The 25,610-nt window shown below is 43.8% G+C and overlaps 1 protein-coding gene across 2 annotated transcripts in view; it reads right to left on the bottom strand.

Moving 5' to 3' along the window:
- Positions 1-5,962: 5,962 nt before the first annotated feature.
- HSPH1 (heat shock protein family H (Hsp110) member 1) overlaps positions 5,963-25,610 on the bottom strand; it is a 50,930-nt gene continuing 31,282 nt past the window's right edge. Inside the window, exons 6-18 of one of the 2 annotated variants that reach the window (XM_077298265.1) lie at positions 24,340-24,473; positions 22,648-22,892; positions 22,097-22,325; positions 20,098-20,204; positions 18,598-18,731; positions 17,129-17,337; positions 16,469-16,591; positions 15,596-15,730; positions 10,654-10,779; positions 10,447-10,554; positions 8,290-8,409; positions 8,028-8,189; positions 5,964-6,851 (exon numbers count right to left, since the gene is read on the bottom strand). In XM_077298265.1, coding sequence (XP_077154380.1) covers positions 6,657-6,851; positions 8,028-8,189; positions 8,290-8,409; positions 10,447-10,554; positions 10,654-10,779; positions 15,596-15,730; positions 16,469-16,591; positions 17,129-17,337; positions 18,598-18,731; positions 20,098-20,204; positions 22,097-22,325; positions 22,648-22,892; positions 24,340-24,473 — 2,027 coding nt within the window. In that variant the 3' untranslated portion in view covers positions 5,964-6,656. Of the gene's footprint in view, positions 6,852-8,027; positions 8,190-8,289; positions 8,410-10,446; positions 10,555-10,653; positions 10,780-15,595; positions 15,731-16,468; positions 16,592-17,128; positions 17,338-18,597; positions 18,732-20,097; positions 20,205-22,096; positions 22,326-22,647; positions 22,893-24,339; positions 24,474-25,610 lie in introns of both variants that reach the window. The other variant, XM_077298266.1, reaches the window with a different exon arrangement.

Here is a 25,610-nt window from a genome sequence, read left to right as displayed (position 1 = left end):
ACAGACTGGTTCATGCAGATAAAGGCATAATGAGGAAGGTTTCTGCCAGACTAATAGAGCAGCTGCTGAAATACCATTTTAAAGCAACAAACAGGTATTTGAAGTTGCTGGTGCCTCTGGAGTACCACGAACCTCAAGTTGTAGATCATCCAGAGGTTTGCAGTTGTACCATGAAAAAGTGGTCAGTCAGAAACTCTATATTTTACCATGGTCATTTCTACACCTTCAAGAACCCAAAGGGACTTGGCAGCTCTCTTCCCATGTCACGATCTTCTGCTGCTCTTAGCGTCACTCTGGTCAGTCTTCTGCTAGTTGTCATCTGCCGGACCGCTCCATTGTTTCCTGGGTGCATTGGAAGTCACTTCTCAATGCAAGTCTATGAGAGCCATCAAAACGCTCAGAGACACACATGACGAAATGGTGTTTGTCATAGAGGATGGCAAATATATATATATGTATATATATATATATATATATATATATATATATATATATATATATACACTCACTGGCCACTTTATTAGGTACACCATGCTAGTAACGGGTTGGCCCCCTTTTGCCTTCAGAACTGCCTCAATTCTTCGTGGCATAGATTCAACAAGGTGCTGGAAGCATTCCTCAGAGATTTTGGTCCATATTGACATGATGGCATCACACAGTTGCCGCAGATTTGTCGGCTGCACATCCCTGATGCGAATCTCCCGTTCCACCACATCCCAAAGATTTCATGTTGTTTACGCCAAATTCTGACCCTACCATCCGAATGTCGCAGCAGAAATCGAGACTCATCAGACCAAGCAACGTTTTTCCAATCTTCTACTGTCCAATTTCGATGAGCTTGTACAAATTGTAGCCTCAGTTTCCTGTTCTTAGCTGAAAGGAGTGGTACCCGGTGTGGTCTTCTGCTGCTGTAGCCCATCTGCCTCAAAGTTCGACGCACTGTGCGTTCAGAGATGCTCTTAGGCCTACCTTGGTTGTAACGGGTGTCGATTTGAGTCACTGTTGCCTTTCTATCAGCTCGAACCAGTCTGCCCATTCTCCTCTGACCTCTGGCATCAACAAGGCATTTCCGCCCACAGAACTGCCGCTCACTGGATTTTTTTTCTTTTTCGGACCATTCTCTGTAAACCCTAGAGATGGTTGTGCGTGAAAATCCCAGTAGATCAGCAGTTTCTGAAATACTCAGACCAGCCCTTCTGGCACCAACAACCATGCCACGTTCAAAGGCACTCAAATCACCTTTCTTCCCCATACTGATGCTCGGTTTGAACTGCAGGAGATTGTCTTGACCATGTCTACATGCCTAAATGCACTGAGTTGCCGCCATGTGATTGGCTGATTAGAAATTAAGTGTTAACAAGAAGTTGGACAGGTGTACCTAATAAAGTGGCTGGTGAGTGTATATATATATATATATATATATATATATATATATATATATATATATATATATATATATATATATATATATATATATATATATATATACAGTTGTGGCCAAAAGTATTGACACCCCTGCAATTCTGTCAGATAATTTTCAGTTTCTTCCTGAACATGATTGCAAACACAAATTCTTTGGTATTATTATCTTCATTTAATTTGTCATAAATGAAAAAACACAAAAGAGAATGAAGCAAAAAGCAAAACATTGATCATTTCACACAAAACTCCAAAAATGGGCCAGACAAAAGTATTGACACCCTCAGCCTAATACTTGGTTGCACAACCTTTAGCCAAAATAACTGCGACCAACCGCTTCCGGTAACCATCAATGAGTTTCTTACAATGCTCTGCTGGAATTTTAGACCATTCTTCTTTGGCAAACTGCTCCAGGTCCCTGATATTTGAAGGGTGCCTTCTCCAAACTGCCATTTTTTGATCTCTCCACCGGTGTTCTGTGGGATTCAGGTCTGGACTCATTGCTGGCCACCTTAGAAGTCTCCAGTGCTTTCTCTCAAACCATTTTCTAGTGCTTTTTGAAGTGTGTTTTGGGTCATTGTCCTGCTGGAAGACCCATGACCTCTGAGGGAGACCCAGCTTTCTCACACTGGGCCCTACATTATGCTGCAAAATTTGTTGGTAGTCTTCAGACTTCATAATGTTATGCACACGGTCAAACAGTCCAGTGCCAGAGGCAGCAAAACAACCCCAAAACATCAGGGAACCTCCGCCATGTTTGGCTGTAGGGACCGTGTTCTTTTCTTTGAATGTCTCTTTTTTTCTCCTGTAAACTCCATGTTGATGCCTTTGCCCAAAAAGCTCTACTTTTGTCTCATCTGACCAGAGAACACTCTTCCAAACGTTTTGGGCTTTTTCAGGTAAGTTTTGGCAAACTCCAGCCTGGCTTTTTTATGTCTCGGGGTAAGAAGTGGGGTCTTCCTAGGTCTCCTATTATACAGTCCCTTTTCATTCAGACGCCGACGGATAGTACGGGTTGTCACTGTTGTACCCTCAGACTGCAGGGCAGCTTGAACTTGTTTGGATGTTAGTCGAGGTTCTTTATCCAAAATCCACACAATCTTGTGTTGAAATCTCTTGTCAATTTTTCTTTTCCGTCCACATCTAGGGAGGTTAGCCACAGTGCCATGGGCTTTAAACTTCTTGATGACACTGCGCACGGTAGACACAAGAAAATTCAGGTCTTTGGAGATGGACTTGTAGCCTTGAGATTGCTCATGCTTCATCACAATTTGGTTACTCAAGTTCTCAGACAGTTCTTTGGTCTTCTTTCTTTTCTCCATGCTCAATGTGGTACACACAAGGACACAGGACAGAGGTTGAGTCAACTTTAATCCATGTCAACTGGCTGCAAGTGTGATTTAGTTATTGCCAACACCTGTTAGGTGCCACAGGTAAGTTACAGGTGCTGTTAATTACACTAATTAGAGACGCATCACATGATTTTTCGAACAGTGCCAATACTTTTGTCCAGCCCCTTTTGTATGTTTGGTGTGGAATTATATCCAATTTGGCTTTAGGACAATTCTTTTTGTGTTGTTTTTTCATTTAAGACAAATTAAATGAAGATAATAATACCAAAGAATTTGTGTTTGCAATCATTTTCAGGAAGAAACTGAATATTATCTGGCAGAATTGTAGGGGTGTCAATACTTTTGGCCACAACTGTGTATATATATGTGTATGTATAATATATATATATATATATATATATATATATATATATATATATATATATATATATATATATATATATATATATATATATATATTTTTTATAGAAAATTTAGCAATTTTCAAAAGTTTAATGCCCTTAACTATTTTGTGTGATATAATTATAGTTTAATAAACAACATTTACTATGTCTACCTTACATCTGCATAATTTCTTAAAAATATTTTTGTTAGAGGAGTTAAAAGTTGGACCAGCAATTTCTAATTTTTCCAACAAAATTTACAAAACCATTTTTTAGGGACCCAATCATATTTGAGGCGACTTTGGGGGGTATCCTATATGACAGAAAATACCCAAAAGGTAATATACCATTCTAAAAAATGCACCCCTCAAAAGTACATTTGAGGTTTTTTAACCCTTCAGGTGCTTAATAGGAACTAAAGCAATGTGAAAGGGGAAAAAAAAATGAAAAAATTTTACTTTTTTTTCACCAAAATTTACCTCCAATTTTTATTTTCATAAGGGTAACAGGATAAAATGGACCATACAATTGGTTGTGCATTTTCTCCTGAGTACGCAGATACCCCCATATGTGGTACTGACTGGAATCAAGAGCGGACACCATGTCGCGTTTGGAGAGCCCCTGTTGTGCCTAAACAGTGGAAATTGACCCCATTTTGAAAACTATATCTATTGATGCCTGGTGAGCACCCTGAACCACAAAGTGCTTCACAGAAGTTTATAACTTAGAGCTGTGAAAATTAAAAAACAAACAAAAAAAACCCAACAAAACAAAAAAAAAAACCAGAACATTTTCCCCTCAAAATCTTACATTTAGCCCCCAAATTTTTTATTCTCACAAAGGTAACAGGAGAAAATGGACCCCAAAATTTGTTGTGCGATTTCTCCTGAATACTAGACCCCTCAAGGAATTCATCTAAGGGTGTAGTGAGCATTTTAACCTTCAGGTAATTCACGAAACTTTAACATTTAGATGCGAGAACAAAAACTTTTTTTTTCCACTAAAAATGTTTTATCATCAAATTTATAATTTACACTTGGAGTAATGGGAGAAATTGGACCCCACAATTTGTTATGCAGTTTCTCCCGAATGTGACAATACCCCATATGTGGTTGAACACTGCTGTTGGAGCACACGGCAGCGATTGGATGGGAAGGAGACCTACTTAGCTTTTAGAACACAGATTTGATTTAATAGATTGTGGGCTCCATTAGCCAAGCCCCTGAGGTGTCAGAACAGCAGTAACCCCCACAAGTGACCCCATATTGGAACCTTCACTGCTTAAGGAATTCATCTAGGGGTCCAGTGAGTATTTTGAACCCATAGGTGCTTCACAGAATTTTATAACATCGAGACATGGAAACATGACATTTTAGTTGTTAAAATGTAATTTTTATATTTGCTGCAATTTTGTCAGGTACACAAGGGTTAACAGGTGAACCTGGACCCCATAATTTATTGCACAATTTCTCCCGAACGCGGGATGTCCCACGTCAGAAATTGCTGTTTGGCCACATGTCAGTGCTGAGAAGGAATGAGCACTATTTGGCTTTTGGAGCACAGATTTTGCTAAAACAGTTTACGCGCAACATTTGCGGAGCCCCTAAGGTGCCAGAACAGCAGAAATAAAAAAAACAAAAAAAGTGATCCTATTGTAGTAATTGCACCCCTCAATGAATTAATCTATGGCTGCAGTGACTATTTTAGAACATCCACGCTATGCTTTATTCTGGAGAATTGAAAATGTCAGTTTAGTGGCCATACATTGTGCAACCATACAGTGTAGTGCCCCCATATATTGTAGCGCCTCCATAAATTGTGCCCAGCTTGTGTTTCTGGAGACGCGCACCCCATAAATTGTTAAGTGCTCTTTCCCCGCTACAATAATGCCAAACATGTGGCTGTTTACAGTGGTTGGGTACAGTGGGGCTCAGAAGGAGCTGGGGGCATTTGGGAGTGCAGAATTCTCTGAATTTTGAGGGGGGCAGGAGCCATGTTACTTCTCCAGAATCTTTGTTCTACCAGTAACGTGGGAACCCCCTATACTTCCAGTGACAGATGACGGACCTGAGTGGGAGCTGGTTTTATGCAGGATAAGTTAGGGATTTAATTGGTAACATTTTGGGGAACATATATGTTTTTGATCGCTTCCAGAATAAGGCTGGGATCACATTCTTGTTTTCTACGCTGATCACTTACGTTGTGGGTTTTGCATAGATCCCACAAAAATGCGATTCAGACAAAACCCCCAGCAGAACCACCAATCGTTAAAAAGCGGCGCTGAGGAATAAGGCCCCTTAACCACCGCCGTTAAAAGGCGTATCGGCGGTCGTTAAGGGGTTAAAGTCTAAGGCCGATTTCACATTTTCAAGATTTAGGGCTAGAGTTGTGACCTGCCTCGGGTGTCTCGATAAGCCTCTTCTGTTCGAGTCAGGAGACCGGCAGCCGGTTTGGACATAACGATCGGTACTTTGTGAATGTCAGACAAGGTCTTAACTAAATAACCTTACTCAGGGAGTGGGTAACATAATTGCAAACCTATTTCAAGGACCATCCATACAAATAAAAGGACTTTTTTTCCAATATAACAAAAAAAAAAAAAAAAAAAAAACCACCTTGTGAGTATAATTTTTTTCTTTAAGCTTTCCAATATCTTTGTATCAGACTGTAGATGTGCCACTTGTGGACATTTGGTTATGATTTACTGACATACCATTGAATAATGTTGCTTTAGATTTTTTAATGGGGAAGAGTGGGGAGAGGAGGAGGGACAAAAAAAAAAACAAAAACAAAAAAAAAAAACACACCACCGAATTATGAGATCTTAGAACTTTATTTACCTAAGTTCTGAAGGCTCCACAACACTTACAATACTATCAAGCACATCTTTTACTTTGCAACTTTTTCTAAAATAACCAAAAGCAAGAAAATGCACTTGACGCAGGTTTCTTCTGTGCCAAACCGAGCATTTTTTTTTTTTAACCCCCCCCCCCCAAAAAAAAAAACCAAAAAAAAAAACAAAAACAACAACAACAAAAAAAGTTAATGAACAAAAAGCCATTTCCAGAAAACAAGGTGGATTTTCTCATTGCATGCCGGAAAAGTGAAAAGAAGTATAATGTGCTCCCTCTGATGGCGCTCCATTTTCTCAGTGCTTTATATAGTCCTTTCTATTGAGAAGCTCAATATGAAGTTCACAATTCCACAGGAATTTGGTTGTTTTTTTCCTCCAGGTTAACAAGGCATAATTTAATCTAGTCCTCTGCAGTATAATTTATAGTGAGAAAACAAATTCATAATAAGAAAAAAAATAACGCATTCTAAAAAGTCAACATTTTAATAAATAACCCCTTAGACAGTGTTTGGTCACATAGTACAGAAATAATGTAAAAAACAAAAATTGAGATTAAACATGTAACACAAAAAAATAAAAATAAAAGCGAGGAACCAGGAACAGATTGCAGCGAGTCCCTGTTACAGGAGAGTTGGGAACAGAGCACTTTTAATTCAAGTCCATGTCAATGGTCTCCTTCTCAGTTGGATGGCAGTCTCCATTCTGCGGAGGTGGTACGGTTTTATTTTTCTCCTCTTTGAGATCTTCATTGTGGTTCATACCATTTACTGGTGTATCAGATTTGGGCAATTCAGGCTTCGGCTTCGGCTGGGTGACAATACGGTGGCAGCTGCTGCCCAACGCCTACAGAAATTTTAAGAAAACAACATTAAGGCCCCTTTCACACATCAGTTTTTTGCCATTAGTCACAATCCGTCGAATTTAAATAAAAAAAACCAAACAAACAAAAAAACGGATCCAGCGACTGATGCCACCGGATCCGTTTTTTTTTTTCTCAGACTTGTATTAGCGACGGTTGGCCTCACGTTTCATCAGTCGTTTGCCGGATCCGTCGAAAATTGTTTGTCTGGTGGCCGGAGGCAACGGACAAAGTAACTTTTTTTGTCTCCGTTGAAAAAAACGGACAGCGACGGATCCGTCGTTTGCTAGAATGGAAGCCTATGGCGCCGGATCCATCAGATGACGGAATCGGGCAACAGATTCAGTTTCTTTTAATTGAGCATGCTCCACTTTTTTCGGATCCAATTAGCGAGCCCCCTAGTCGGATCTGTCAAAAAAACGGAACAGTCACATCAGTTTTTCACAATCTGCGACGGATCCGTCGAGCCAATGGATTGTGACTGACGGCAAAAAACTGATGTGTGAAAGGAGCCTAATGGTCATTGTCCTCACGAGACACTGATCGTTTAACGAGACACGCAAGGGTCCATTGGCCTCTTGTAGTATTGCTTACAGATGCTTTTAAGCCAGGGGTCTCAAACTCGGCTAGGTAAGAGGGCAGCAGATACATTTTTTTTTCTATTTGACAGGCTGCAAACTTTGCCAATCGAGATGACAATTTCAGGGATACCATTTTTTTTTTTCTGTACAACTTTTTGATCATTTGCTTGAATATTTTTAGCATGTTTATTTTTTCTAAAGACATTCATCATATGGGTAAGGTACATATGGGTAAGGTCATAACAGATGCAGCAATAACAAATGTGTACTTTTTTTGCCTATCTTAGTTTGTACATAAAACAGCATTTTTTTAGTGGCAAATATTTTCCATTATTTTTTCTTACTTCATTTGATTTCCCCCCCCCCATTAATTTTGTCACCATATAGTAATATTGTCTTACAATTAGACCTACATAGTACTTCTGGCCTCCATCCATCCGGTCTGGATACCCATCTTGTGGATATGACTGTCTCAGGAGCCCCAGTGCTCGTGAGCTCAGGGCCAGCGTGTTTGAGACCCCTGTTTAAAGCCATTACGGTTTGATACCATCTCACTCGAAAAGGAAATTCAATACTTACAGAAAGCTGTGCTTTAATGTCACGACCATATACCACTGGGTTCTGATCTAATTGTTGCTTAGCTTGAAGATTCATTGCATTATTCATCCATTCCATGGTTTCCCGGACACATTTCTCCACCTTCTCCATGTCGGTGGCACTGATGTGCTGATATGCCTCGCCCTGTCATTGCAAGACAGAAAGAACAAGTAAGAACAGAAGAGTTGTCTTACACGAATCCCTTGCTTACAGCAAGATCATATAAAGATGTTTAGACATGTACCTGGTTCTTAAAATCCTCTACAATCTTTGTGTAGTGCTGCAACTTTTGGCCAAGGCCTTCAAACAATCTTGGCCGCTCCTCCGCTTCTCGATACCGCTCATTGACCGGATCACCATGTTTCTAAGAAATAATATATAAGGTATATAAATAAAAAAATATATAAAATAAAACTGTGAGAGAAAAAGTCAAACTCAGCTACAATGATGTGGAAAGTTTCATGTCACCGGTCGTGCATCATGGCGAGCCTGAGCACAACAACAAGACATAAGGTAGTTATACTGCATCAGCAAGGTCTCTCCCAAGAAAAAAAAAATTCAAAACAGACTAGTTTCAAGATACGCTGCTCAAGGTGTTTTGAAAAAGCACCTAACTGTGGACCACAGATGGAGTGGCCAGTTCAAAAAATGGCTCCTATTCATCAAGACCAGTTATTTTTCTCTCCTGATTCGTGAAGAGGCGTGCGCCACACCAGAAATCTTACTCCAGTCAGTGAGATTTCTGGCATATGAAACGACACAGCTTGTCAAGAAGTAGATATGGCGTCACATCCCTGCAGCAAGTGAAACACATCATGCTGCATTTCAGCAAGTGGAATAGGGGATTTGATCAAGATTAATGGTATAGTTAATGCTAAAAAAAATAACCAAATAAAACACAGACAGATTTGCAATGCCATCAGGGAGGCGTCTTATTGGCTCCAAATTTATTCTCCTGCAAGTCAACTACCACAAACAGCATTTTTTTTTTCAGACCCGTAGGATGCTAATTTCCACTGACAATCTGCTGCTGTTTGCCATACCCCAGTCACAACGCTGCCATCTTCTACAACTTACTAGTGAGTGCAAGGTATACAACTACATGGCATGTGTCACCTATACACTTTTTTTTTTCCATGTACATGATTATGTGGATGACCTCCTTGTCTAAGGCTGGGGGTCACACGAGCGTATATTCTCTTGTTCAAGAGAACTGGTTTTAACCCCTTCACAAGAAAGTGGTTTCTTTTTTTGTTTGTTTTTTTTGAGGGGAGGTTGGGCTTCCAATTTTGTCTTTATTTAACTGAATGTTATTTTGTCATCGATATAGCCATATGACGGCTGGATTTTTTGCAGGATGAGATCTAGTTTTGAATGACACCATTCCTTTTACCATAATGGAACTTGATTGACATCCTGCTCCGCAGCGTGTGCGCATAGCAAGCTGTCAAGAGTCGTGGAGCAATTACAGCTGCGCTATTACAGCCGCCGCTCACAGTATGGCGAGTAGTGACTCTTCACAGGCCACTGCCCTGATGACAAAGCAAGTTGGTAGTCCGTTCATTTTCTCCTTGTTGCGGTGCTTCCAGGAAGACATGCAGGCATGATTTTAATGCTAGTTGCTTGCAGATTAACCCTAAATTGAACCATTTGAATGCTGCCATCAGTCATAGACCGCTGCAGTCAAATGGTTAAACAGCAGCGATCAGAGTGCGCTGTTTAACCATACCGGCTGTGATACACCAAGATGTCTGCTGTGTATCACAGCCGCCATTTGCCGTCCATGATGTGGGCTCAACACCTGAGCCTGCTCTGAAGGACCCGATATGCTGGGAAGATGATAATATGGTGACAAGAAAGAAAATAAATACAAATTCTTGAATTTTTTTTATAAGATAAAAATGCGATCACAAACCCACTATGAAGATCTTTATAATTATGGCTTAGGTTGCTCTAGTGGCAGGGATCCTGACAGACTGATTCACTATTAACCCACTCTGCTGTGTGCTATGTACTACGATACATAGAGGCTGCAGAAGCCAAATGACCCAGCATTCTTACTGAATCCCGATTACAGGTATTCAGGTATTTTTGACCAACAAATATTTGTCTTTAGGTAAAATAATAACCTCAAAAGGTTTCCATATCATTGAGGAACAGAGGAGTGCAAACTTAAAGGGGTTGTCCATATTAAAATGACAAGTCTGCGGTTAATCTATGTGAATCCTTCCGGTGCACTTATATTGTGGGAGGCCGGAAACAGTCTAGTCTGGTTCTGGCTGGGAGAATGCATATCGCATACTTGCGGTCACTTTTCCGCTGTTCCTGGCGAATCCTCACAGCGTGCAGCGCAGACAACCTATTTAATTACACGGGCTGCATGGAGATATTGCGCATTTACCTTCAGCTCGTCGAGCTTCTCGGCATACACCTGTCTGGACTGATCCTCCCCGTCTTCATACAACCAGTTCTCAGTTTCTGTTAAAAGCTCGGAAAAACACCCCAGGTCCTAGAGAAAAAAGGGAAATGAGACATTTACATGGCATTAGCTTTTGATGACCATTTTCCAGTTTTATTCTGCAGTAGCTTTTGATGCCAATTCAGTCACCTCTTCACTGATGAATCTGCTGTATGGCCCAGAGAGCTTATCCCTGTATTCATAGACGTATTCCTCCACAGCGTTCTTTGCATCATTTCGCTCTTTCTCTAACTTGTCTTGAAGAATCATCTTCCCCTATAATTTAGAAAATAAGGTTTCTAAGTGTTTGTTCGATAACAGCGCAGAGAAACAGATGCAGGCGCCAAGATACACTGTATATACCAAGCCGGTAATTACTCCTGCCATAGGAGGATGAGACCTATAATTATACAGCTCGTCTGTCATGACAGGCTGAAGTCTCATTGCAATCAGAAAGGAGTCAAAATTCTATATTTTAACGGCGGAAACAAATAGAGGAGTCTCCCTTTGTTATATGGGATTGGACATGGCTGGTGAGATGCCGTCCTGCCCCGCAGGTATTGGATAGAACAAGCTGAGCAGGTACTACATCTGCTAGTGGGAGACACAGATATAGCAAGCGCCGAGCAAACTACCATATCGCGCTGACTGTATCTCGTCACTTCATATAGTAAATACGGTATTGTACCATCACATACAACAATCATCGCCTCATCTGTAATTCACTGAAGTCCCAAGCTGCTTTAACCCCTTAATGACCGCCAATATGTCTTTTTACTGACCTGAGATATAAGGGAATAGCCTCCCCAAACAGGTGACAATCCGGCAGCTGTCGGCTCTACACTATAGCTGACACCATTAGCATTGGCACCGTCCATATCTGTTTAACCTCTTAGATGCTGCTGTCAATACTGACTACATCATATAAAATGGTTAACAGTGCAGGCTTCCTCTTTACCCCTATCGGCGCCCTGAGGTTATGATCGTGTGGTCCTGATGTTTGCCATGGCAATTCACAACCAGATAATGGCCTTAGAGTCTGCCGGCTATAACCTCTTCAGATGTTACCATCACTTAGATGGTAAAAACGCTGTATTTTTCGGACTATAAGACGCACTTTACCCCAAAACATTTGGGAGGAAAATGGGGGGCTTGGGTCGTGTCGAACCTCATACCCAGAAGCACCAGGTGCTGAGCTTGGGTCAGGGAGGACTTCTCTCTGTTGATAATCCAGCAGAGATGGACCAGAGGGATCTGAACACTCTGGTCGCAGTCTCGGCAGGACGGCCCCTTGACCAGAAGATCGGAATTATGAGAATCCCCTTGGAGCGAAGGATGGCCATGACCTTCGTGAATACTCTGGGGGCAGAGGCCAGGCCGAAAGGAAGGGCCGTGAACGGATGATCCTCCTGGATCGCAAACCGTAGGAATCTCTGATGCTGAACACAAACAGGAATGTGAAGATAAGCATCCTGAATGTCTACAGAGCAAAGAAATTCTCCCGATTCCATGGAGGCAATTACCAAACGTAGGGACTCCATCCTGAAATGGTGGATCCGAACGTGACGGTTCAATCGCTTGAGGTCCAAAATCGGACGGAGCGATGAATCTTTCTTCGGGACTACGAAAAGATTGGAGCAGAACCCTGAAAACTGTTCGTTCCAGGGGACGGGTACGATTACTCCTGTGCGTAGTAGGGAAAAGATGGCCTGAGGCACCACTGGGGCCTGAGACGATGGAGATTCCCAGGTGGGGGAGACCCATCACGCCGTGGGGAACCTGTTGGCGCGAGACCCTGAAGGCTTGGAAGAGCGACCCTTTGGTCGCCAGTGAGAAGCTGGTGTAAGAGCGGTCCTGTGGTGAGGAAGTCCCTGAAAAAGAGAAGGATAGAAAGGAACGAAATTGAAGTGACCTTTTCCTATTTAAAAGGGCACTTAGGACTGGGGAAGCGAGGTGCTTTTACCGCTGGTAGCATCCAAAATTATTTGATCCAGCTTGGACCCAAAAAGTCTAGAGCATTGGAAAGCAAGACCAGTGAGGGACTTTGACGGTAAATCTACATTCTACGCCTTCAACCAGAGAATGCGGCATATAGCAAAGATGTTGCTGGTAGCCCTGGCAGAGCAACCAGCCGCATCTAAGGAAGCGATCAAAAGATATTTGCCGGCATAGGCAATCTGATCTGCCATCTCGTCCGGACGAGCTGCAGCTAGAATACCCCAATGAAGCATTCTTGCCCCAGCAGACATGGACTTTGCCACCCAGGTAGAGGCAAAAATGGGACAGAGGGAGGCGCCAGCTGCTTCAAAGGCTGACTTAGCCAAGGATTCAGTCTGTCTATCCGTAAACTCCTTAAAGAGATGCACTGTCCGATAGAGACAAGACGGTCTTGGAAGACAGGCGAGAAACCGGTAGATCCACATTAGGGGATTCTGCCTATTTACCAACGAGGACTGGCCTAAAGGGGTAGAGAATATCTAGCTGCCTTCTTGGGAACTGCTTTTCAGGGTGTTCCCAGTGTTTAGATATAATCGCCTCAAATTCCATGTGATTGGGGAAATTCCGGGAAGGACGTTTTACCCGTTAGAAGGAAACAGTGCTCCTGAGCAGGTGGCCTCATCCTCCTTTAGGTTCAAAGCGTGGATAATTGCCAAGATAAGGCTATTTACCATGTCCTGCATCTTTGAGGTCTGGTCTGTATCAGACAGACTGGGAATCCACATTCGTCCCAAAAGCCACCTCCGAGGAGGGGGCATGGGGTGAGGAATGCATCCATGAGGATGCAGAGGGACCCGGACAACTACAGGAAAAACTGGAAAGAGTCCACTTCCTTTGTAGCCGATTTATCCCTGTGAAGGTCGCAGTCGGGTGGATGCGAATCACCGTGAGAGGCGTTTGGAGCACTGGTGGCAGTAGACAAATGTGAAAGTCGCTTCAAGACCTGGATCAGGGACTGTGAAACTTTTGTCAGTTAAGAGACCGATTGAGACATGGCAACAGCCCACTTCGGAGGGAGGGGAGTGCTCTCATCCTGGCATTAGAAGGTTCCTGTAGGGCAGACATGGTGGAGGGGCTTCAGGACAGGCAGAAAGGGGAGGGCTGGCCTAAAGACCACTTCCTTTTGCAGAGGTCACAGGCGTAATGAATTACAGTGGGCTTAGAGGGGCAAGAAGAAGCCTCTCTAGGGTTGGGCATAAGTTGAGCCTTGTGATACTGCTGAGGAGGAGTCAAGACAAAAAGAAACAGAGCCTACCCGATGCCAGGGACGACCAGCAGAAAGAACTGTGGAAGCTGTGTCCCACTGTGAGCAGAGCGTCCGCAGATCTGCAAAGAGTGCAGAATATAGCTGTGTCCCGTGTGCAAAGCATCCGCAGGTCCGCAGAGCGCAGGATATGGCAGCGTAAGAAGCTGATGCAGTCTTGGCTGTTTCACTGCTCCCTGAAGTCTGCCGGCGAAAGAGAAAGCGATCATCCTAATGACTGACACGCCAGGAGTGGGAACAGCCAGGAAGATCTGCCGCCCAGCAAAAACGAAAGTTCCCCTCCGAATGGCTGACACGCCGGTTGCCTAACCAGCCTGGAAGGAGAAGCTCCATGATAGGAAGAAAATACGTGCCGAAAAAGCACACGCTGCGGGGGAGCATGGCCAGACAGAGAGGAGGAGGAAGAAGAAGCCTCCTATTGGACAAAAAGAGAGTGTGATTTAAACGCATGGCAGTGTCTGCTAAAGTAAAGCCGGGAAGGGGTACGGCAAGGGTAGAGGGAGGTCTGCAAGTACAGAGTCCGGCCATGGGAAAAATGGCCACGGCTGTGCCCCACCACTAACGCCGCCCTGTCCCTCTGTAATGAAGGGGACAGTGCTCCTAGGGAGGACGCCTGCCGCTGCAGAGGGAAACATACCTATGCGGTAAGTCCTGGTCCCTCTGCAGCGATGAGGATAACATTAGGAGCCCTCAAGGTGGGTGAGTGTCACTGGAATAGAGGACCCTCCTTCCCGCACAGTCTCCAGACGGTGCAGAACACGGCGTCAACCCCTTACAAGAAGGGGGAGGCCACTGCTGGTGACCACTCTTCCTCCCAGCCCTCTCCGAGGAGAGGGGTGGGGAAAAGGCAAAGGACCAGCCACCTGGAATTACACTGAAGCACCAGTAAAGGTGACAGGGGATTAGGTCCTGCCTTGCGGGCCTGAGAGTGGGCGATGTGGGTGACACCACACTGCTCTCTTGGTCGCACAAGTACGGGAAAACAGGGTGAGAAATTACACCCTGTTACCCTAAGAAAAAAGATCATGAAAGACAAAGGGGAAAAAGATTAATAAAAACAAACAGTGAACCTGCAAAGGAAAACGCGGATCTGGGAGCAGATTCAAGCCGCCTCCTACAGACACTAAGTTTAAACTGAGGTGCTTTGTGCCGGTCAGTGGGTGTATACTGCGGAGAAGCGATTTTCCTTTTTTGCCTAGTGTCAGCCTCCTAGCGACAGCAGCATACACCCATGGTTACCTTTGTCCCCCAATGAAGTGAAAAGGAAAAAGCAAAGTTTGTGGTTTTTAATGAAAAGCCGTTCTGTCCAGTAATGCTATTATCTGCATATATGGGGCTAATCTGCAGCTGAATAGCATTATGGCCGCTGTACTGAAAGTGCGGCACCCGAGAGAAAATGAATCGTATTTCTCCCAGGAGCTTCCGGCTTTCAGTCAGTCATGCCAGGAGAAGTTACAGTCACCGCTCACAGCGGTCAGAGCAGCGGCTTCAAGCACACTGACCGGTTACACTGCAGTGCACAGCCGGCTGTCAGTCAGTGTTGGGCTGTGCGCGAAGCCGCCGCTCTCAGTGCTGTGAGTGGTGACTGATTGCTCCGGGTACGACCACATTACTGAAAGCAGGTGCGTCCCTGGAGAAATAAAGTTCATTTTCTCCCGGTAGCCGCTTACCTTCATAACACTATATAGCTGCAGGATAACGCAATATCTGTAGGTTAATACCGTTATAGGACCTGAGAGATTGCCTTTAACAATAAACAGTAGTCTGGAGAACAGTTTTTTTCCCCCCAAAACTGGTAAATCCCTTTAAAAATAAAAGCCATGCACTAACCTCACTCTCAATGTACATATTGAGCAGGTCTTTTCCTAGCTGCCATACAAAGTTTGCTTCAATGGGCACTTCGATGTTCTTTACTTTGATCTTCGGCTTCTTGGGCTCGGGAGGATTATCACTCTTCTTTTCCACCTACACAAAAAGGACATAATTATTGCAAGTGAGAAAATACACATCTCAAATAAATGCAATGTTTAGTTGTGACATCTAGGAATGTGACCAAGGAGGTCTTCAGCTCGTTTTCAGGGTGGTCCGCTTATTCTATATATGACTGTTAGGGGATATGATCTCTCCTCAGCTTTAGGCTATGGAGAAGACTTTATTTTTATTTTTTTAAGAGATTAATATGCTCACATTGCTGCCATCTGGGGCTGGTTGTACAACGGAAATCAACATAATTGATTATGCAATGGGATGCATATTTGTATGACATTAGTCCATCTTTCTACCAAAGTATTACAAGCTATCAGACCTGTTCAGCTCACACAGGGGGTGTCACATTTTTTACATACTTCTAAATTGGGCAGGAGTCTTAATACTGAGCAACAATACTCCATTACTGCTGAATATGCAGGCGATATATTTTGGAGAATAATGTAGAACCTTGATGACTCAGGAACCAGTGGCACAAAAAGTAGTGATCTCCGAATCCTCCCCCGAGGCGCACACAGACACTTGTGAAAGTACAATATAATTCACTTTTTGCTATTTTTAAATGCACAAATATGTCCAAAAGAAAACAAAACCGGCATCGTGAATTAGTACAGCCGAGCCTGACTTTTTTTGGACAATGCCATATTAACAGTTACATGTTCATGAAAAGATTAAAATATGTTAAAAAAACAGTATAAGTATAAAGTGGAAACTCACTTTTTCAGTATCAGCCATTTTGTTTTCCTCACTGGTGGACTCGGGTGGAGGAGGAGAAGGCTGCTCATCGGTTTGTACCTGGGGTGGTGTTCCAGCATCTAGATGATCTTGCTGGACAAACTTCTGAAAGAAAAGCCCAGGCACAAAGAGATGAACGGAGGAGGAATGCTCAGGTCTAGTGGATACAGTGAAAGGAAGGCAATATTAAGACATTTCTTCCTACATATGGGAACATTAATAAAGGAACCAGGAGAGAAATCCTTTATACGATGATGGCCTATCTTTGTATGCATGATGGAAGCATATTCCCGAGAATTACATGATAAGGAGATCTCTGACTTCGTAGAAACACAAGCTCTGATTGGTAGAGAGCTCATTGACAAGTTTTCTACCAAGCAGCGTTGATCAAAATGTTATCGGAGCATCTGGGTGGAAAAGTCTGGTGCAAAATGTCACTAGGTTTGGTTTTTGTCACCCTTTGTATCACATAGTTTTATAGGACCCAAATCTGACCCACATGACCGATTTCTGTTTTTTGAGTGCAGATACATTTAACGCAGTGACTTCTCTCGATATAAACTGTCCTCCCATTACCCATCCAAGTGGGGCCTGACTCCTGTCCTCTTAGACCCATCTGTTCCCAGGAACTCTACTACTTACATCCTCTTCCATAGCGTCCACGGAGCCTTGGTGCTTTGCCTTCACACCACTTTCTGTAGATTTTTCATCACTTTCATCCACCTCCATTTTCTCTACCACAGAAGCAGTAGAAACGCTAAAAATGCCGTGAGTGTTCACACGAACCTTCACCTTCACTTTAGCTTTTTCTCCATCTTTGGATGAAGAAATATTCTGAATAAAAAATTGACCTGTGGATGGAGAGGTTTTGGAATTAGATTTTCTTTAGAAAAGCATTACATACAACATACAGTGTTGTCTCACATATTTGGCCCAAATATTGATAACCAAATATCAGTCCTTGCATAGGTCATAAATGTGTGAACAGAAAGCATACACTGAAGTCAGATTTTTAGCCACTAGCGTTCCTTTATACAGCCAAGCAACCAACATACTCGACATATGCCGAGGCACCCAATTTTACCACAAAAAAATAAATTAAAAAAAATAAATAAATAAATAAATGGGAAAAACGTATTGACTCGAATATAAGCCTGGCATGCATGGCCCCTCTCATCTCCATCCTGGTGTGCATGGCCCCTCATCTCCATCCTAGTGTGCACGGCCCCCCTCATCCCCATCCTGGTGTACATGGCCCCTCATCCCCATCCTGGTGTGCATGAACCCCCCCCCCCCCCCCCCCCTCATCCCCATCCTGGTGTGCATGGCCCCCTCATCCCCATCCTGGTGTACATGGCCCCTCATCCCCATCCTGGTGTGCATGAACCCCCCCCCCCCCCCCCCTCATCCCCATCCTGGTGTGCATGGCCCCCTCATCCCCATCCTGGTGTGCATGGCCCCCTCATCCCCATCCTGGTGTGCATGGCCCCCCTCATCCCCATCCTGGTGTGCACGGCCCCCCCTCATCCACATCCTGGTGTGCACGGCCCCCCCTCATCCACATCCTGGTGTGCACGGCCCCCCCTCATCCACATCCTGGTATGCACGGCCCCTCATCCCCATCCTGGTGTGCATGGCCCCTCTCATCCCCATCCTGGTGTGCATGGCCCCTCTCATCCCCATCCTGGTGTGCATGGCCCCTCTCATCCCCATCCTGGTGTGCATGGCCCCTCTCATCCCCATCCTGGTATCCATGGCCCCCTCTCAAGTAGCGAGCACACGTGACCGCCAAGCTGCTGCAGGAAGCCGGCTTCTGTGGGTAACATTGTGCGTGCCATTATGCTAGCACAATGAATATTCATTTCTCTTAAGCAGCGGGCACAGGAGTTAGCCGCAGCAGTCGGCCCCTGCCTCCTGTAACCTGCGGCTCCGCCACTGCCCCTCCATCTTCTGGACCCTCACTCAAGTATAAGCCGAGGGATGGATTGCAGCACAAAAAAAAAAGTGCTGAAGAACTCGGCTTACACTAGAGAACACACAGGAATTGTAATCGCAAGCTAAACCAGAGAATTCCCAGTTTCTGCAGTGCACCAATCCTAAATATACCGTACCTATTTTAGCTTCAGGATAAGGAATGCCGGCAGGGTCAGAATAATAGGCCTCCAGCTGGAAAGGATTCTTTCTGTGGAAAGTGAGGACTTTTGAGAAGGGAGCTGTGTGGTTCTTGTCAAAGACTTCATGGAATCTGGAAGATGATTAAAAGGTAAGATCATTATTAATGTGCAGCTTTGTAATAACTAATGTAATCAATTATATACTTCAGCCTGCATTTACATTGTCACCTGACTACTCCTCCCCCCTCTATGGCATAAGCCCCCATATGCAGCATATGCTGTACCTAAGCCCCCAATCCGTACTTCTATGCTCAACAGGGCAGAGAAATACGCCTGCGCAGGAGCACGATGCAACACTGTGGGTGACATAGGATGTGTCATCCACATGAAGTACAGAAGGTAAGATGGCATCACAAGAAGAAGGGAGGCACTGGACCAAGACGGCGACGCATATTGGATGCCACCGCCCCTTAGGGGAGTATAATGAAAGGTCTTTATGTTGTTTTGCAGGCTGGATTGGGGGCATATATACAGCATTAGAGAATGCTGCATACGGGGGCTTACAGGGGGATCTTACCTCATAAGGGACAAACTGGTGACCGCTTCCAACAGATATGAGCTACACCAATGTGCAGTGGAATATGGCGATGAGCTGCTCACATAAGAACACGTGTTCCATACTATAGTATTAAATAAAATATATATATATTTTTAAATATTATGCCATCACTCTTGTCTCATGATCATTCTTCAAGAGCACAGCGCTCCCTTGCCTCTCAAATTCCTGATGGCTGGGGGAGGGGCAGTGCAGTCCTGATTGGCGGTATGATTGTACTTCTCGTCTGAAATGAGAACTTGCCCGGCTTTGCCTCTGCAAATAAGTGCAGGGGGATTGTAGCTGGCAAATACAGAAGTCTGCCCACCTTTAGAGAAAAGCTTACACCCTCTAAGGGCTCGTGCACACGACTATTTTCAAGTCAGTACGATCTGACAAAACATTGGATCGCACCCGGACTATGGAGCAGCGCACAAGTCCGATATTTTCCTCAGACAAAGCCAGGAAGGAGAAAAACAAACATGCAGCATTACCTGCCTTTGACACTAAACATCACTCATTGATTGCAAAGGTGGTCGGTAACCTAGACAACAAGAAATGAACTATAGAACTAAAAGTTTTTCTCTTTGGAGAGAATTTAATAAAAAGCAAATTGGTATGCTTTTTTATTTTTATTTTTTATTTTTTTTAACAAGCACTTTGCAATCTAATCTATTCAACAAGAGGAGAATAATCCTTCAAGTCAGTAGTCTGGATAGGATTGACAAAGATCCGGAGCAGAATTTGCAGTTTCCTGCACTGCAGGCGAATGTGAGCACAAAGCAAGTGCCAAAAGGGATCTGTGCCCCTCTCTCAGCGTTATACCATAACTATTTAAGATGAAATATCAAAGAAGGCTTTCTAGGGATGTTAGGCAACAAGTTTACATAATTTCTTCTCACCCTTCAACCTCATCTGCTTCCGTGCGCCATTTCAGAGAGATGGGATAGGGTATTACATCTGTGACCGAAAACTCTCGGACTCTGAAGGCCGGAGACAGAATTGCACACTGCAAAAGAAAATGTGAGATGATCACAGGCAAGAAGTTGTGCTAAAGGAAAAACTTCTATAGAAATCCAAGGGCTTTTATCAGCTGCGCGATCCGGTTTTTACACCTATCCTTATGTGAAATGTGCATATTTCAACCTTTTCAATTCATCCTTCACTTTTGGGCTCTGATATCTCAGACATCACTGAAGATTCCTTCAGCCCCAACTTGTATTTCTATAGCAACACTGGGCAGGTTCAACAAGATAAGGAACGTTGTCATTCTTGTACAGTAAATGCTGACTTCTTTTCTAATAAACTTCATTGCCGTAAAGGGGTTTTACCACGAACAAAGTACATGTTAATCAATATATCTTGGAATAATAACAAGTTTCAGAATTTGATGTGATAAAAAAAAAAAAATGTCTGTGCTGAGATAATCTTTTAAATGTGCCCCTGCTGTGTACTGTGTAATGGCTGTGTCTGATCATGCAGAGCTGCTCCAACCTATGGTTGACACTTACCACAGCTCCTGGCAAGGGATGAACAAGTGAATATACTGACCACAAAACCCCGGGCTCACAGCAGCTTCTTTCTGTGAGGATTGAATGTTTCGGCTGCGACCCCAGTCTTGTGAGCTTATTGTTAATAAATAAGTCAGTGACATGAGCTCAACGGCCGGCAGAGATTCCAAGTCACTGACTTGATTTACAATCAGCTCACAGGGCAGGTGACATGGCAGAAAGATTTGCTCCTGTGATAAAACAAACAGACAAAGCAATGTGTTGGGTCACAGACAGAAACAGCGGCAAGGACGAGTATGTGGTCAGCATATTCACTTATACTTCCTCCCTTGGCCAGGACCTGTGGTCTGTGCAGTCTATGAACTGGAGCAGCTCTGTATGGTTGGACAGAGCAAATAAAGACAGTACGGTCTGGCGCATATCTCCTGAAGTTCAGTGTGCACCTTAGGCCATCTCTGAAGGAAATCTGTCACCAGGTTTGTGCCACCTAATTGGAGAACAGTAGGTGACACATCGCTGGAACCAGGATCTCTGTCTCTACATTCTGGTGCTCTCAGATTGTGATACATATATAATATATAACCTAACACACAAGGGAGAAACCGAGATTTTATTAAACCTGCAGTAAATAGCCCAGCACGTGACACTACTGGAGTCAGGGTCTCTGCCTTTACACCATGTTGCTCCTAGCTTAGATGGCAAAACCTGGTAACAGATTTCCTCTAGTTCTGTCCACTGCACTGCATTTGCTCAGCCTCACCGCGGTGTGTGTATTTTGAAGCTCGTTCTCTGTATTTTCCTATGAGGGTGACCTCATGTCTCAGAATCATAAATTGCCAGAGCAGGTCATGAGCAGCAGCCACCTCTCTCCAGCTAAATAGAAGGGAATAAGCATAGTTTCCTAGCATGCCCAGTGGCCGTCTTAGTCTGCTTTTCTCTGAATGCTGCCCCAGCTCGGAGCCCAGCCAAGCCTTTTTCAGGGCCCTCTACATGCAAACCCTAAATAATGGACTTGGGAGCAAGGAAATTCTAATTTTCGGAAGCTATGTCCCATATATCTTAACAAAAACTGAGTAATAATGGAAAGCAGTGGGACCTCATACAAACAAGTATCCAAGGCAGGTATATCATTGCCAGCCTCACATGGACGCAGGCTGTAGTGCACCACAAACCACCGAGCAGCACAATCTGAAAAGACAGCATGTGAGAAAAAAGCAAATATACTTGTTTTGGCCAATAAAAAGGATATTCAGATATTAATGAAAATAAGTGGGCATAGCACACTTTCTTTATTTGGGTCTAGGGGCTAATAAGACTATTGCAAAACTTAACAGAATATTTTATTTTTCCCTTACCCACACACATCATTCTCATCTATTAGATATATTACCTGCAGAGCACAGCCTCTTGCAACAGCTTCATCGGCATTTAAAGTGGTGCTGACATCTTTCCCGAAAAACTTAGCAATGCGCTCCTTCACGGCTGGAATACGAGTCGCACCCCCAATGATTTCTACTGCGGCGATATCCTCTACTCGGAGCTGAATCTGATCCATTAGAGAGCACAAGGGGGCATCAATTCTGTGCAAAAGCTCCGCACATAAGGCTTCAAACTCTGACCTGGAGATCACATAACATTCATCAGGTAGCATCAGGCGCTAACAGATCTAGGCAGGAAAAAGTGAAAAACTGACCAGGGGGTCCTTAATCCAAGAAATAGATCACATGCCATTCCCAACTTTGGCGAACCTCCAAATTCAAAGCTAAAGGATTTGTCCAGCGATGTTCACTTCTACACCAGGTGAGTGGCACCGATGACGACGCACATTTGCAAGGACAAGTGCACAACTGGCAATAAGTGCAGACTTGACGTCATTGGCACCACTCCCTTTCCAATGAAGAAATGAGCGATGAGATAAACCATGTAAAATAAAACGCTCACCTGTTCATCCGTCCGGACACGTCTAGATCATTCATGAAGCACTCAATATTCAGTGGAAGATCGGTGCTGTTGCTGCTCATGAGCTTCTTCAGCTTCTCACACTCCTGATAGAGGCGCAGAACGGCCCGGATTTTAGATTTCACATCCAACTTATATTTAGTTTTGAACTGGACACAGAAATGTTCAACCAGTTTTTCATCAAAGTTTCTTCCTCCCAAATATGGATCAAAGGCTGTGCCCAAAACCTGGGGGAGGGAAGACAAAAAGTAACGTGATCATATATTTCAAAGGAGTTGTCCGACTCTCAAAAGTCTGCAGCCTGATGAAAACGTGAGTGTGCACATCGCAAAATGTCACGATTCCTCCCCTGTATTCCAAGTGTGGGTGTGCTCACACGGCTTCTCGCAAGAATCAGTACCAGAGAGACCCCAAGTATGGAAATCCCCCACCCACAAGGGACTTACTGGGGAAATGTGACAGTGTACACATCGCACTCTATGGCGATTCCGCAGTAACATACAGCGACTGCAAGCTTTTCTTGTGAGACTGGACAATTCTTTTAAATGACATTTCTAGAGAAAAATCGCTTGCACGATAGAAACACAGTAAAGTGAAAGAAAATGCAAAGTAATTCCCACAGCCACTGGGAAATGGCAAATTACATTCCCTTTGTATATACTCGAAAGTCCCTTTAAAGGAGTTGTCTGAGACTAAGGGCTCCTTCTCACTTGCGAGAAATACGTCCGTGTCTCGCATGTTAAAACCAAGCTCTGGCGCCGGCACTCCAGAGCGGAGCGTGCAGCTGCATAGCAACACATGGAGCCGCACGCTCCGCTCCAAAGTGCCGGCGCCAGAGTTTGGTTTTCACATGCGAGACCTAACAATGATGGCTTCTCCTTAGGAGATGTCATCAATGTCTGATCAGTGGGGGTACGACACCCGAATCCCGGGAAGTTGATGGGTGAGGGTCGACCAGAACTGCTCAGTTACAATGGAGCACAGCGCAGCTCTGTCGACTGTATAGTGGTTGCAGCCGTGTCCTACTATCTTTCCCTTATTGATTTGAATAGGGAGCAGATGTGCAGCACCTGGCCGCCGCCACTATACAGACAGAGCTGCACTTTGCTCCTTTGCTACTGAGCTGCTCCATCTGCTGCCGACACCGGGAACAGCTGATGGGTGGGGGTGCATGGTGTCTCACCCCAATGATCAAACATTTATGATCTCTAAGGATAAGCTATCAATGTTAAAGGGAACCTGTCACTACAAAAAAGGCACTTAACTGGCAGATATGAGGTTAATCTGCAGGTTAATAGCGGCGCCGGTTCAATCATCGCTCTAGAGAGCGGCAAAGATACAGCTGCCGCTCTCTATGTTCGAAGCAGTGACTGAAACCGCGCTGCCGCCTCCTCCGTGACTGAAACGGAAACGCAGCTGGGGAGAATAAACTTCTTTTTCTCTCCAAAGCGTTAGTCTGCGTGCGGGCACCGGGCAGCATAATAACGCAATTAACCTGCAGATTAACCTCATATCTGCCGGTTAATAGCATCTTTTTTGGTGACAGGCTCCCTTTAAAGTTGTAGACAACCCCTTTAAGGTGGACAATGCTTACAGCAACAAAACGTACTTAAGTTTCGGAATCTCAATAATAATTGTAAACAGGACAACAATTATTTTCGGAGATCACTGTACCTTTAATTTGCCCTTGTTAAAGGCACAAGCAGAAATCTGGAAAGATGAATGTCCCATATCAGCAAAAACCACAATCTTGGGTTTTTCGTCAGGTTCCGGGAGATCCTGCTTGTAAATGCCATAGTTCAGGGCAACTAAAGAAAGAAACAAAAGGGTTAAAGCTATAGGTGTTAAGGCGATCGATACGATGGTTGTAAAACTAAATAATATAACGAGTCTGTAACCAAGGACGAGTGTTAAAACTAATTGTGCTGCGGTCTCATATATCGTGTATTTGCTATGCGACAAGTTCAGGTAAAACACTTAGTAAGGGTAGACCTTATACTGTCGCCATGGCATTACAAGGCGCTCGCTATCACTTTGCTTTTTAGCCATTATTATAAGCAATAACATCCAGCATTGTAATGACTAATGCAAATACTATATAAAGGTCATTAAAATGTGTTATGAAAAGCTTCCCAGGCCCTGGCAGTCGGCTATTAGCAGATTTGTATTATTACATGGGTGCTGTTTAACCTCCTTCATGACACCCACCGTATATACGGCGCATGTCGGAATAAGATGCACGCAGCGAGTCCGTCACGTACCCAGCAGGTGATGACTATTACAGCCGGGACCTGCCCCTAACAATCGCGGGTAGAACAGCGCTCTGCTTACGATTGTTAACTTGTTAAATGCCAGAATTACTTTTTGGTTTACTGCAATTCCACAAAAAAAAAAAATGCTTTAACAAGCGATCAAAAAGACATCTATCCCAAAATGATACCAATAAAAACGTTGTCTAGCCCCGCAAAATATAAGCCATCAAACAGCTCCATTGGCCAAAAAATTAAAATGTTATGGGTCTCGGAAAATGGTAGGGTTGCAGCTCCCAACTCACAGCACTTGGAATTTTTTCCCCCCATTCTCCCGCACACTATGTAGAAAATGAATGGTGTCATTTAAAAGTACAGCTTGTGCTGAAAAAAAAAAAAATAAATAAATAAATTTTATATTATACTAGCTGTACTACCCGGCTTCGCCCGGGTTAATGACTGCTGTTAGCAAAATAGAATGTGTTAACAAAAATTTATTCTGCACACAAAAACCACAAAACAAATAGATAGAAATGTAATTATTAAAAGGCAAAAACTAAGCAAATAGAAGCATTTCACAACATATATTAGCTTTGTTATACTGAGAATGTCTTTGTTGCCTATATTAACCAATCAGAGCTCAGGTTAATTAACTGTAGCAAAATAGAAGCTGAGCTGTGATTGGTTGCTATTGGC

Source organism: Ranitomeya variabilis, chromosome 3 (assembly GCF_051348905.1).
Source record: "Ranitomeya variabilis isolate aRanVar5 chromosome 3, aRanVar5.hap1, whole genome shotgun sequence".
NCBI lineage: Eukaryota > Metazoa > Chordata > Amphibia > Anura > Dendrobatidae > Ranitomeya > Ranitomeya variabilis.
The sequence above is the reverse complement of the archived record's forward strand: the minus strand, read 5'-3'. Positions and strand labels throughout refer to the sequence as shown.